This window comes from Poromitra crassiceps, assembly GCF_964638095.1.
Source record: "Poromitra crassiceps genome assembly, chromosome: 2".
Lineage (NCBI taxonomy): Eukaryota > Metazoa > Chordata > Actinopteri > Beryciformes > Melamphaidae > Poromitra > Poromitra crassiceps.
In genome coordinates, this window is record NC_139624.1 from 85277917 (window position 1) to 85293477 (window position 15561).

The 15561-nt window shown below is 48.7% G+C and overlaps 1 protein-coding gene across 2 annotated transcripts in view; it reads right to left on the minus strand.

The window, feature by feature from the left end:
- Positions 1–2767: 2767 nt before the first annotated feature.
- The window catches only part of dipk2ab (divergent protein kinase domain 2Ab), a 48440-nt gene continuing 35646 nt past the window's right edge, over positions 2768–15561 (minus strand). For both annotated transcript variants that reach the window (XM_083632196.1, XM_083632195.1), the window contains exons 3-4: positions 13509–13812; positions 2768–5298 (exon numbers count right to left, since the gene is read on the minus strand). In XM_083632196.1, coding sequence (XP_083488322.1) covers positions 4952–5298; positions 13509–13812 — 651 coding nt within the window. In that variant the 3' untranslated portion in view covers positions 2768–4951. The remainder of the gene's footprint in view (positions 5299–13508; positions 13813–15561) is intronic.

Genomic DNA, 15561 nt, shown 5'->3' on the forward strand with positions numbered 1-15561 from the left:
GCTGTCTCTCCCTGGGGCTCGCCAGAGCATGAAATAGACTTTACATCACGTTAGCCGAGCAACGGCAACTGAGAAACTTTCTTTTTGCCGTTACTCATTTTTCATCCCCTTTGTTGCCATAATCCAACATACGGCAAGTTCTCTCTCTCCTTCTCTTTTGGTTTATGACCTGAATAAGATATCAGCAGTTTGCCAGGTTTGGAATATGACAGGCGAGGCTAAAGTCATGTAGAGATTGAGATAATGTGGTTGCAGAACACTTTACAATGCTTCCCACCTCTGCCTTTCAGACTTCGCTCAGCTGATAAGCACGCGGGTTTGGGGGTGGATTTCAAAATGCTTTGGATTTAGAAAGTACCTGCTGATATGGCAATGGTATAGTCACATGACAGACAGCACAATTACTTCCTACCTGTTTGTACTACCTACTCCCTCAGCCTCTGACAGATGAATTACAACAATATCCACTCTTCCTTTGTGTAGTGGCTGCCACACTGTGCAAAACTATGCAAAAGTAAGCTACTCTCAGCTCCACTGTGACAACTTGGACTGCAATTTAATGGGTGATGCAGTGAGATAAATTCTGTCTGTATTTGCTGTAGTTGAGATGCTGCACATTCCTAGATGCGCTTACATGACCATATTGGGTTTTTTTTGTTTTTGTTTTTACAATTCCGGCTCTTTCCTTTCTATGTCCCATGTGTGGCTGCGCCGTGCGATGGCCTCATCATGTTTATTTAAATGTATGGGCGCGGCCGCGGGGCCTCTGGTGCTCCCATTGGTTTTCTGTGGTGTTCCCTGAGCCAGCCAGCCCCGGGGCCATTCATCAGCATGGGCCAAGTGTAGCGACAGGGTAGAGGGCTAAATGGCACTCCACCACAATGACTGTGACATCAACCCTCCACACTAACCAGCGGGTGTGTCAAAGAGAAGCACAATTACAGAGGAGAAGGAGGGAAGAGGTGGAGAGAAAAGACCATGGATGGAGAGGACGAGAGACAGTCAGTCGTGCAGCTTGTAATTTTGGTGCTGGCTAGAGTCATACTTTGTACCACCCGAGCCGCGCGTGAGCGGCTCAACACAGACAGGCAGAAGAGCCATGGAGTTAGCAAAGAGCACGCTCTTGCCTCGGCACCAAAAAATAACACATGCAAGCATGGACACACACACACACACAAAATGAATAGGAAGAAGATAAGACAAGGCTATACAATGAGGGGGAGGGGGACCAGCAATTTTCTGAACGAGCATTTTTTAGTGTGTGCACACACAATCTTGTTTGTCGTGTTTATTTTTTTTATATTTAAACTTCCCTGGTTGCTTGCCTTCTATAATGCAATGTACCGTCCTTGTAATCGATGACATTGAAATTCCAAACGACAGTATGCAGGTAACCATAGATATTATATTACTATAGATGGGTCACCGCAAGCTCCGCCAATTCTAACAAATGGTAGCAAGTCTCCTAAATGGGCGTGGCCAACAATTGACTCAGACCTGCCGAAAGTCTCCTAAGTGGGCGTGTCCATGGAAAACCATGGGCAAAAACCCACGTGACAAAATGACAGGAAGTGAGTTGAAGTTGCGCCGTCTTGCTTGAATCTCATTGTCTTTGAGGTAACCTTGCGAGGCAGCTGGATTCGCACGAGATCACGATCACACGACAAATCCATGTGGCCACACCCCCATGATCTATTGGTTTGAATCTGAACCACCAGTGGTTGACACCAATCAGCACCCTATGAGGCAGCTACAGGAGGGCTTTAGGTGACGCCAGTGAGAGTGAGCCCATGATAGACAGATGGTTCATCCAATAAGCTGCCAGGTATTATTTGTAAGGGAAAAAAAGTATTACTTTAAAGTGCCTGCCCTTTGAAAGTTTCCTGAGCGACTCGTTCCCAGATGGTTATGTGAAAACAAACCATCTGGCAGTCATGTTAGTATGAAGTAGGTGAGTTTAAACTTGTTCACAAGAGACCCTGTCCCCCTGCCCCCATCAACTATGACACCATTTGCAGTCCTCTGCACTCCACAAAAGCAGAGCATTTTGCCTGCCCGATTTTGACTTGCTCAGATTTTGATGTTTTTTTCCCCTCGATTTGTGTGCTTCTACCACGGAGGCTACGTAGTTAAATCGTTTTTGTGTTTTGTTTTATTTTGAAAATTTACCGGCTGCTCTATGCCATTCCTGTATGACTTCCTGACCAGCTCGATCTGCTCTGTGCAGCTTGATGCAGCGGAGTCCACCAGAGACGCACCGCAACGCATTCCAGAAATGTCACAAGGATCTTCTAATGCTTATTTTTCAAAAACTCACCGGATTTTTGATGCTAAACTTTACAGAACCTCAAATGAGTGCATGTAACAAGGAGGATGCATTTTGGCCTTTGCTAACAACGGGGATTCCCTCTACAAATCACCTCCTCCTGACTGTATGAAAATGTTTCAAAAATGATCTCCCCAAATGTGGGTAGGCAATTATAACCTGGTTGATGGGAGCACAACAAAGGGAACTTTGGCAAGGGCCCAAATTAAGAGAAAGATAAGTTAGATCAAAAGCAGGATGGGGGAATAATTAAAAAATTACAACACTTGGCAAACGTAGACATCCAGCTGTGTGAGTGAAGAAAATCAATTCTGAAAAGCAACATGTACATGAGCCAAAAAAACCTGAAACTTATATGGTGTGAATGAAAATGAAAATAAAACCCCGAGCCAGAATCAAGAAGAGTCCACACACACACATCAGATCAGTATATATATCTATATATATATATATATCTTCATTTATTTTAATATTTAAACCCACTAAAAGTTGTAAATACAACTTCTGAATGAAAGGCACAGGAAAATCAGACAATGCTGATATAATACTCAAATGAAAAATTACAGTACAAAAGCGGACAGTTAATTACGCACATACAAATCCCTCCAGCTTGAGAGTCCTCCAGACTAGGGAAACAGAAATATACCTGACACAACAAAAGGGGATTCAAAACCAGGAATCCTAGCCGTTAGCCAAACTATTCTTTATTGCTTTCCCAAACTGACAAGATTTACTTGGACTCCCCGCCGGGTCTTGCAGGAGGCCAAAAAGCAACTGTGTGCTTTCCAGTTTCCTGGTGGATGGAGTGTGGCTCATATTTATTTGATTATCGGCCTTCCTATTGACTGTGCTACATTAAGCATCTGTTTCACAACATCAAGACAGATGACATTATACAAAACAAATGGGACCAGAAAGGGCATTTGTGAGGTGCTTTGAGTAAGATATCTCATAATCCATTACCAAATGAGCCTATATTTGTTATTATGCTTTAATTTCTTGGTCCACTGAGTGTGAAATCAAATAACATAATGCTAATTTGCTGATTGAAAAAACAACATGTGGAGCTTGATACCGTGATGCTGAGTGTTGATGACGTCCTCTTAAAATATGCAACTTTACTAGGCTTCAAATTCTTTCAAGTGCAGTTCAGAAGTTAGTTCTGGAGAAAGCAGAGGAGCCTCGTTCATTCAGGATATCCTCATTTCCTTTTCTAACACTCACTTGCTAGTTTACTGCACTCTCAACACCAGTGGGAGAAGCTTGACAATGGGATTCGTTTATCAATTACAGCCAATTAAAGAGAATCTGCCACTAGAGGCCACTGCCATGCGGTTTTATAGCATTTCTTTAAGAATCGCTTTACCGCCCCTTTTCCTTGTAATCAAGATCCTTTGACCTTGTTGAAGAGAAACAATCATTTCACCTCATATGTGTCATCAATCAACAAAGATTAGCAAAGGAGAGGCGGTCATGGGACTTTGTTGACATACAGTATTGCCGATCTTAGTCTTGGTAATCCCTGGATTTGTCTTTTATTGAAAGAAAAATCAGTATGGAGGCCCAGCCATATTCCTATGAGATTGTGTAGACAGTAAGGTTCCTATGGACAGATCTGCTGGGGAGTAACTGGAGGGAAAGGCGCTGTCACGCTATACTGTTGGGGGTTCTTAATGTTATATATAGCCTCTTTGGTATATGCATATCTGCATCAATGGACCGCCACTGTCCAATTATCCCCTTCTTATTTCCTTTTTCCTATGTACAGCTGTCTCACTCTTTCTCTAGGAAAAAACAATGAGAACAAAATATGCTGATTGCCACACTGGAGAGATCTGGAAACGGAGTGATTGATTGGACTAGCAGGAAATAAGACTTATATAGCTGTCATGGGTTTTCTTTTGCTCCTGCATGAAAACCAGCCGCCTGCTTCTCTCTACCTGCTGCAGCTTGGCCTGACAGCAGGAGATTCATGCTACCTCCCCCTTCCCTGCAGCCATGCTACTGAGCGGAAGCCACGGCGCACCAAAAATGTAAACGTGCCAATCTACTGAAATCCGGCCCTCAAAAACAGGAAGGGGGAATCCTGCAGGCAAAATGACACAGGTGTTAAGATGCAATGTTATCAAACACAACATAGTTCTGATGGAGAGAGGGGAGTGTCTGTGGGGTGAGCAGGAGAATGGGTGTGGTCAGGGCCGTGTGATGCCGCCACCGCTGCTGCTGCTTGGATGCTCTGGGTTGCGTTAGCCTCGGTCCAGCGGAGAATGTGTTCACCAAAGCCCCGCCCCTTCCCTTTCTCCCAGGGTGGTGAGCCCGCCCTGCCAGAGAGGAGAGGTCATTCCTATTCCCTCTCTATCCTGGTCCTAACCAGAAGCTCTTAGCTCCACCCTCTTCTTTCACACAAACGCAAAGTCAGGTAAAAGCTGGAGCTTTAACCAATCTGCTTTCAAGTTCAATTCTAACATTTCCTGATGAAAGCAGCCCTCCCCCCCTCTCTCTCTCTGCTCCAGTGTCAAGAGGGGAGGCTGACATCTCGTACAAGAAGCAGGATCTCAGAGTTCAAAGAGCAGAGTACTGGATCCGCTCCCCCTCAGCACCTTAGGCCAACGCCAACTCCGTTCATTACCTGGCCGTGGCGGAGGAGGAAGCGGCAGCTAGCTGTGTGAGGTACTCGCGCAGTTCCTTGGCCGCCTGGAAGCGGCCGTAGCGCTTTTTGGGGTTGGTGCACTCGTCCAACAGGCCCTCGAGTTGTTTATCTTTGGCTATGTGGGCGGGGGGGTCATGGAGGAGGCCCCCGGTGGTGCCCCGCCACGTAGCGTAGCGCGACAGCAGGTTCTGGCACACGGCGTAGTAGTTGTGGTCCACGGTGACCCTGGAGCAAAGGGACTCCTTGGAGAATGACAGGCAGGCCTCCTTGTCGCACTCCTCAAAACGGCTCTCATACCACACATCATAGTTTTCTGGCTTGTCTGCAGCGGAGACAGAGAGAGGGACAGTTAGATGAGCACGCTGCTATAAAAAAAACACTGATCATAAAAACAGAAACAAAGTCGATGAAAGAGTGGAAGTGGCTCAACACTCATTTCCAAATATTTATTGCGTGATGTTTCTTTCTTACAACCGTCCTCCACCAGATGAATGCGTAATGAAATCAGGATGTTCCAGTCTTGCGACCTCTGATCAAAGTCAGCCAGAATGTCATGATTTTATTACAGCACAATATGTATTCATACATCTTTGCAGTGCCTCATCCCCCCAGGTATTCTTTTATTTTAGATTTTAGATGGCATCTCTTCTCAGGCTGTTAGAAGACATTTCTATTTCCACCCAGTTGATTACTGTATTATTTAAATCTGGAACAACTCGAGACATTCCTTTGGGAAATTTAAAGTACAGCTGATTTCAAGTGACCACTACACCATACTCTTTGACCCATCTGATTATTAACTCATTGAGTGCCAGCCACTTTTGGAGAATGGACGCCAGAGTTTCAGAGCGTTTTCAGTGATTTCTCGAGGCCCACAGAGTATTGTGTGATATTACTATGTAAACACTGAACATGCACAAAGAACGATGAGACTCTATTGTATCAGCAGCAAAAAAAAGTTTATTGATATCATTTTCCGTTCTTTAGTTATCAGCCGGAGAAGATAGGTCAAAAACAGAAAAAATTGGCGTTTCCATCTAGAAGCTGAGATATTGAGCCTTTTGTGAAATATAGCATTTCAAGCAAATCACTGACTCTGAAGCTAATATTTTCTGACCTGAAACATCTGAACAGTAATTTCCTTCAATATAACAGCACCCCCACCCCCCTCTACTGCAAACTCCTCCTCCGTGGGTGTGTCTCTGGTGGCTCTGCTCGTTCTGAGTGCTGCGTGTGTCAGGCGAGTCTCTGCTGCCTGGATGGCGGCCGCTCGTCGGGGGAGTCTGGATCGGGCTCGCTCGTTTCTGGGGTTTCGGTTGTGAGCTGGGATGAAGCTGCGTCCGATTCTGGGCTTTCTGGGCTTTCTGCTGCGCGTTTCAAAGTGTGCTGCACCCAGAGTCTATTTTCGGAGCCCCCCACCGTTGTGCGCTGGCTCCCAGCGCGACAGCGAAAAGCCAAACGATTCTCATGAGAATGGTTTCATCACGGCTTTTTCTGCTGTTTTTCCTCGCCTTTCTCTAATCTGGAGAGCACTGTCGCCACCTAATGGGTCCGTAAAATAGCTTTTACACATTCAACATGCACCATACTTTCACAGGAGATGGATCTGGCTTTGATCCACGTCCCACCGTCAAAAAACGCAATTGACGAACATACTCGTCCTTGGCACTCTACGACGTTACTAAACGAATTGACGAACATACTCGTCCTTGGCACTCAATGAGTTAACATACCATTATCTGATTCTGGAGAAAAACAACTGCCATTTTATGGGTTTGTGTGTGATTTGACTGATTTGCTACTCATGGTCAAGGGTAGGACAAAGTTAAGAAGTGGTCAGATTAACTCAACCTGGCCAGACAGGACAGGACCAGGGTGCCATTCTTAACATCTCACAGGCTATATGACACGCAATTCTTTTTGGATGCACACAGCCAGTCAAACAAGTCACCTACTGTTTCATCCAACAAAAAGGAACCACTTCCCACATTTATTGAACAAATCAATTTCCTTCTCCGGCTGATTTCGGCTTCTTTTGTTTTCCGCTTTAGAGCCTTGTGCTGGGGAGGGAGGGAGGGAGGGAGGGAGGGAGGGAGGGAGACAAAGAAATAACCTGAATGATGAGATGGGTTCATGTAGATAGCATTGGGGTGGGGGTGGGGTGGAGCACCCTAGAGGATGCAATAACATCGATCTTATCCTCCTCACTGAAACATGGCAACAGCCCCTGGACTTCTACTCACTCAATCAGGCAACCCCCCCCAACTATAGTTACATCGCCAAGCCCCGCCTCTCTGGGCGTGGGGGGGGTCTCGCCGTTCTCCATAAACAATCCCTACCCATCAACGAACTCAACCTCAACCTCCCATCCATGTCCTCCTTTGAACACCTTGCCTTCTCTCTTCCCTACTCCATCACTGCCCTTCTTCTTTACCGTCCCCCCAAGCCCCACCCCTCTTTTCTGTCCGACCTCTCTGAACTCCTCACCATCGCTTCTTCTCTTTCCTCCCGCCTTCTTCTCACCGGTGACCTGAACATCCACGTAGACCAACCCGACTCCCCTCTGACATCTGACTTCCTCTCTCTCCTCGACTGTTTTCACCTCACCCAGCACATCAACTTCCCCACCCACACCAAAGGCCACATTCTTGACCTAGTCTGCTCTTCCTCTCTACCCATCTCTAACCCTCACCCTCTCCTTTTCCCTCTCTCTGACCACCACTGCATTCTCTTCTCTGCTCCCCTGCCCCTCCCCCGCCGCCCCAACAAACGCACCATCTCCTTCCGTAACATCAAATCCATCGACCTACCCACTCTCTCCCAGACTATATCCTCTGCCCTCCCCCCCCCTGACTCCGCCCCCTCCTCCCCTGATGACTATGCCACCCTCCTCAATTCTGCACTCACCGACTCCCTTGACTCCCTGGCCCCCCTGAAAACCTCCACAGTCTCATTCACCTCCTCCTCCCCCTGGTTCACCCCCCAACTCCGCACGATGAAACAGACCGGCCGGCAACTGGAACGACTTCACCAGAAAACCCACCTCACTGTCCACGCCGAACTCCTCAAACAGCACCTCTCCTCCTACCGTGATGCACTCCTAGCCGCCAAATCTGCCCACTTCTCCACCCTCATCAACACCACCAACAGGAACCCCCGCACTCTCTTCTCCACTGTCAAAAAGCTCCTCCAACCCCCGGACAATAACACACTCTCCTCCCCTGAACTCTGCAACTCATTTCTCCACGCCTTCAACAGCAAAATCTCCAGAATCCACTCCTCCCTGACTGCCTCCATCGCCAACCCCTCCGCCCCTCCTCCCCCCACTATCACCTTCCCTCCCCCTGACCTCCCCCCTCCCCCCCCCCTCGCTGCCTTCTCCCCTGTTGACTCCTCCCTCATCACCGACATCATCACCGCCTCCAAGTCTACCACCTGCTCCCTCGACCCCCTCCCCACCCCCCTGACCAAGGCCTGCCTCCCCGCCCTCATCCCCCACCTCACTGCCCTTTTCAATCAGTCACTCTCCCAAGGTCACGTCCCCTCTGTCTACAAACTCGCCGCTGTCACCCCCATCCTCAAAAAACCCACCCTCGACCCTGCTAACCTCTCCAATTACCGCCCCATCTCCAACCTACCATTCCTCTCCAAAACCCTCGAGCGCATCGTCTCCACCCAACTTCACTCCCACCTTCACTCCCACAACCTCTACGAACCCCTACAGTCTGGCTTCCGTCCCCACCACAGCACCGAAACCGCCCTCTCCAAAGTCATCAATGACCTCCTCACCTCCGCTGACTCTGGTGCCCTCAGCATCCTAGTTCTACTCGATCTGAGCGCAGCCTTTGATACTGTGAACCACTCCATCCTCCTCCAAAGGCTGCGCCAACTGGGTGTTGAGGGCACCGCACTGGACTGGCTCACCTCATACCTCACTGACAGACAACAATTCATCTCCCTCTCCGGTCATTCCTCCACCCTCTCCTCTGTTTTGCAGGGGGTCCCCCAGGGCTCAGTCCTCGGCCCCCTGCTCTTCCTCTGTTACATACTCCCCCTTGGTCACATCATCCGTCAATTCAACCTGGACTTCCACTGCTACGCTGACGACACTCAGCTCTACATCACCACCAAATCCCTCCAGAACCCACCCCTCACCCACATCGAAAACTGCATATCCGCAATAAAAACCTGGCTAACCCACAACTTCCTCCAACTCAACAGCGACAAAACTGAACTCCTCCTCATTGGCACCAAATCCACCCTCAATAAAACCGGACCCATCACCCTCACCATTGACGACTCCATCATCACTCCCTCCCCCCTGGCACGCAACCTTGGTTTCATCCTGGACCCCACCCTCTCCTTCGATCCCCATGTCAGCTCCGTTGTTAAAACCTCATACTTTCATCTCCGCAACATCGCTAAAATCAGACACTGCCTCTCCCCCCCTGCTGCTCAATCCCTCATCCATGCCTTCATCTCCTCCCGCCTTGATTATTGCAACTCCCTCCTCACTGGCATCACCTCCCGTTCCCTCCATAGACTCCAGATGGTACAAAACTCAGCTGCTCGCCTGCTCACTCACACCCGGTCCCGCGATCACATCACCCCTGTCCTCCACTCTCTCCACTGGCTCCCCGTTAAGCAACGCATTGACTTCAAATTACTCCTCCTCACCTTCAAAGCCCTCCACAGCCTAGCCCCCCCCTACCTGACTGACCTCCTCATCCCCCATCGCCCCTCCCGTACACTCCGATCCTCTTCTACTGCCACCCTCACCATCCCCCCATCCAGACTCAAAACCTTCGGCGACCGTGCTTTCTCCCGCGCTGCACCCCGACTTTGGAACTCCCTCCCCCAGACCGTCCGAGACTCTCCCTCACTCCCCACTTTCAAAACCCGACTCAAAACCTACCTGTTCTCCCAAGCCTACAACCTCCCCTACCCCTGACCACCTCCTCCAAACCATAGCTCCAAACCATCACCCATCCCCCCCCCCCCCCCTCTTCCTCCCTCCTGTTATCTTCCTCCCCTCTGCTTCTCCATACTACCTGCCCTGTTCCCTGTAACTGTTGCCTGTTACTTGTATCTGTTGCCTGTTTTGTTCCCTGTTGCTTGTCTCTTGTTCTCTGTTAAGCGTCTTTGGGTCTGGAAAAGCGCTATATAAAATAAATGAATTATTATTATTAAACACATAATCAGTGCATCAGCGTTCTAATGCACTTCTCTCCTGGCTCGTCAGAACAACTCAATCAAACATCCAGCGCTGGCCCGTTAGCAAGGGGCCCCTGTGGGCCCCGCGAAGAGGAGGGGCCTATCCACCTCAATCAGCGTGGGCGATGAAGATGGATCTGCCTATATGCATGCCACACACTCAGACACACACACACACACTCAGACACACACACACACACACACACACACACACACATGCAGGTGCACATAGATGTAGGTGCACACGTGAACCAAGGTGAGCTCGGTGAAGGCAATGAATGTTTGAGAGGTGGCCATGCATCACCCCTCAGCACTGATTGACAGATGGCACCAGGAGAGCGTCCCATTCTCACTCACTCACACACAGCAAGAAGGCAGGCAGAAGAACTACAAAGAACAAGAAAAGAGACGATGGTTCACTCACTGTCAAGGACAAAGATGAGCACAGCAAAAAATAAATAAATAAAACTTTTGAGATTAAACTAAAGGCAAAAAAGGAGACTGTGGGTCTATTTACTTGCACCTCAATCCCCTCCGTTCCAGCCTTACTGCAGGCCTGGCTACAACAAAGCTACAACATACATTTTCCAAAGCAAACTTCATCATTTCCAATTCAAATGAGTCCAAGAGCCTGTGGACGAAGTAGGCCAGCCAGTCTCTGTCCGGCTCCAACGTATCCACTACCTCTTCCATGTGAAGGAGCTCAGCTCTGTCTTATAGGCATTCTCCTCACTCCTCTGCCTTTCCCAGGGCCATACTGAGAAGGGACATGGGGGCCTGAAATGCTTGTTAGCGTGGCCTTACTAGTGGTGTTCAAAAGCACATGCTCAGTTTTAATGATGCGTGCGCGTGTTATATTGTATTATTGAGTCAGAGAGACAGAGAGAGAGAGAGAGAGAGAGAGAGAGAGAGAGAGAGAGAGAGAGAGAGAGAGTGTGTGTGTGTGTGTGTGAGAGGGTACGAGTGCGATTGTGTGCATATGTGTTAAAGTCGGCGAGCGACAGCGTTCGGGAGGGAGAGAATGAGACAGAGTGAGCGCAGTGTGCGTTACATTCAGTGTTTCGCAGCGGGGGAACGCTTTTGCTGAACCTGGCCGGGCAATAAGTAATAAACAAATATTAAATAAAGTGACACTTGACTGCAAAACAAACATTATCTGGAACGTAATTTCACAACATCCTATTATCAATATTAATTTATTGGCCATGAACGGCAATAGAGAATACATTGTGAATGTAAAATCTATCTAACTTTATGTTACCTAGTTAAATCTATCTCCCTCTCGCCCGGATGTCGCCATGCTTCCTGCATCCATCGTTTCAAATTAAAAGCCCTCTGAGTCGTGTAATTGCAACTTCGTGACATTTCATAAGATTCTGAAGCAGCGGCGGTAATACTTTTGCAGTGGCAGAAGGGAAACTGTGACAGCAGCAGCATATACATACTGTACACAGCATGTGTTTTGAAAATCCACTGGGGGTGAGACCATCCTCAAGCCAAACTCAATGAAGGGGAATGACTTCTTTTGCACCATTAGATTAGGCAAACAGCACACGGCACAACTCCAACACGCTATGTCATGTGTTTTATCATCAATATGGATGCTCCAATGAGAGAGGAGAGGAACAACGCGTGGCTTTCTGCATGTTTCATTTGCAAATCAATGGCTCTCTGTTTAGACTGATGAGATTCGTATCGCGCTTGAACTCTCCTTCAATCTCAGCTCAAATTGTTTAGATTGAATTGTCTGCTAACTTGAAGCAGAGTCTTGGAAGGTTAGCGTGCCTGTTTCCTACTACTGTTTGACACACCCCCATAACCTTGTCAAACTCATTACCGTCATCATCCCTCTTCTTCCTGCTGTGCCCTGGCACTTGGCACATCCACACACACGCACACACACACGCACACACACGCACACACACACACACACACGCACACGCACACGCACACGCACACGCACGCGCACGCACACGCACACGCACACGCACACGCACACACACACACACACACACACACACACACACACACACACACACACAGAAGCACATAAACATTCGTGGGGCTTACACTTTGAATGGCCAGGGTAAGTAGCTTGAGTTGTCAAGCTCTAGATGTGTCAGCCACACAAAGGGAATCTCAACTTGGCTGGATCGTACTCCAGGACTAGAAAAGGGCTACGGTGACAGGGTGGAAAATTGCGGCTATTGGCAATAATGCACATACACACGCGCACAGGCACACTGGTATCAACACATAGGAAATAAAATACATAGGGGGAAAACTCTATGGGGAATGTTGCTATATTTGAAAACACAGGCAGGCACTGACAGCCACACACCGCACACAGAGACACACACACCGCACACAGAGAAACACACACACACACAGAGACACACACACCGCACACAGAGAAACACACACACACGCAGGCTGACATGTGCCACCATTCACGATTTTCCGGTGTCAGGCCTTGTAATTTGGCCAACCAGCACTTTATCTCAGGAGGAATTTGTCATAATACTTCCACTTGAAGTCAGACACACACACACACACACACACACACACACACACACACACACACACACACTAACTCATATCTGTCACAGGGCACAATGGTGGAACCTCAACACCTAGCGACACAACAGTTTATCACTTTAATAGGATTTCTGCAGGAAGGGACACATCTAAGAGGCTGGCTGGGTGGTCCTCGCTCTCTCTGAAGTAGCCCCAGGAAGGAGGACTGAGGGCTAGGAGACTGCCACGGCAGGTGCATGAGTGATGTGTGGCTCTCCATGTCCTTGTTATGAGGTTTATTCTGAGAAACAGGATCTGGGGCAGCGGAGATGGCTCGTTATGTGGAGATGGCTTGTTATGTGGAGATGGCTCGTTATGCGGAACGATCTGTGCTTTGACGGGATGAGTCAGGAGCGCTACTGGAGGAGTACATTCTCAGAAGAGAGACAAGCTTCTGGCCACATACAGAAACAATGGTACCCTCCCTTCAGACCTTTCCTTGATCAGATTGCAATCAGATCACCCAAAACGCATGCCAACGCCAGGTGTAAATGAAATCAGGCTAATGTGGTCAAGCACTATTCGATTGCAATCTGATCACAGAAAACGCATGTTAGTGCCAGGTGTAACTGGCCTCAAAAGCACACTCAATTATACAGCCAAGCACATGCATGTTCACCAACAAAGAGGGGTTGCCATGGCAACAGGGAATATGTTAAATGGGAACTCCTGCGTACACATGTCCACCTACACGCACAGCATATACGGTATGTTTGGGAGATAATGGACGCTGCCACTCACTCTGCTTGATGAGCCTCTTGTCTGCCACGAGAACATTCTCAGCGTCCACGACGATGACCTTGCCGTCACGTGGGCCCACGGCGAAGTTGTCGAAGCTGACGTCGAGCAAGTAGAGGGCGAACTCAAAGTCGTTGTTCGTTAGCTGCTCGGCGATGTCCATCAGCTGACGCGCCAGGTCCACCCTCTTCTCCCACGGCGCGTTGTAGAAGCTCCACAGCTCCTCGCCCACGTAGTTGACGGCTACCACACGCCCGCACGCTCCTAGGTACTTGGCGAATGGCCAGCCTTCATCAGACGGAAAGCTCTGGAAATAGAGAGAGAGAGAGAGAACGGGGAACAAAGAGAGTTTAAGAACAGAGAAAAAAAAACGAGTCGGCTGTGTAGTGCAGAGTCAGCCAAGAAAGAAGTGGAAGTGCCCCGTTGGCTTTGAAAGGAAGAAGCTACCACGTGAGAACTGAGAGAACCGTCTGACTGTCAGAAACGATTTGTTTAACTTTCACAGAAATCAGCTTCACCACATAAGAGAGGAGAATGCCCAGACACCAACACAAAGTAATGCCCAGGTAAGGGCATCGTGTGTGTGTTCAGCCTCGGGTACTATTCCTGCATTCTAAGTACAATAGTAGAAAATGTGCCAAAGCATCACATGTAAAGGAGGCAGCAGTGCTTATAACAGAGTGGATTGTGTTTGTGTTATAGCCCCACAGCTATGGGCTGATGTACGCTGCAGTACTCACTGATTCCACACGACTGATAGGAGGTGATTTGTGGTAGCAGCAGTTAGCAGAACAGTCTAATGTGTTGTGATGCAGCAGCGGGGCCTTTCAAACTGCTGCATGATGTGGGCTAGCCGACGAGCTGTTGGTGCAGTTTGAAGTGTCCCGACAAGAAACTGCTGTGTACTACAAGTTAAAACGGGTTAATAAAGTCAAGGTAATACAGCTAGAGATAAGTGCTCTCACTTCTGGCTTCACAATACCCTCATCTCTACGATTTGATCAGCATTGTTCGTTCAGGTCATATGAGCCAGTGTTTTCTACCTGCTAAGCCGCAGGTTAGAGCAAGGCAGGGAAGCGGACGCGCGTGCGCGCGCACACACACACACACACACACACACACACAATCACTCAAAGTCAAGTAGGATGGTCTGGACAGGCAAACACGGCCTCACACACCCACACAGAGAAAAGCTAAATGAAGCAGCTGTAGTTGTGGAAGTAGTCAGGCCTCTAAGGGACTGGATTCTCTATGTCTCATTAACGCTTCCTATCGCTCTCCTTGAGCCTCGGTGTGTGGAGCTTTCTTACATCTCTCTCTCCTGTCTGTCTGTCTCCCTACATCTCTCTCTCCTGTCTGTCTGTCTGTCTCCCTACATCTCTCTCTCCTGTCTGTCTGTCTGTCTCCCTACATCTCTCTCTCCTGTCTGTCTGTCTGTCTGTCTGTCTGTCTGTCTGTCTGTCTGTCTCCCTACATCTCTCTCTCCTGTCTGTCTGTCTCCCTACATCTCTCTCTCCTGTCTGTCTGTCTGTCTCCCTACATCTCTCTCCTGTCTGTCTGTCTCCCTACATCTCTCTCCTGTCTGTCTCCCTACATCTCTCTCTCCTGTCTGTCTCCCTACATCTCTCTCTCCTGTCTGTCTGTCTCCCTACATCTCTCTCCTGTCTGTCTGTCTCCCTACATCTCTCTCCTGTCTGTCTCCCTACATCTCTCTCCTGTCTGTCTGTCTCCCTACATCTCTCTCCTGTCTGTCTCCCTACATCTCTATCTCCTGTCTGTCTGTCTCCCTACATCTCTATCTCCTGTCTGTCTGTCTCCCTACATCTCTCTCCTGTCTGTCTGTCTCCCTACATCTCTCTCTCCTGTCTGTCTGTCTCCCTACATCTCTCTCTCCTGTCTGTCTGTCTCCCTACATCTCTCTCTCCTGTCTGTCTCCCTACATCTCTCTCCTGTCTGTCTGTCTCCCTACATCTCTCTCTCCTGTCTGTCTGTCTCCCTACATCTCTCTCTCCTGTCTGTCTGTCTGTCTGTCTCCCTACATCTCTCTCTCCTGTCT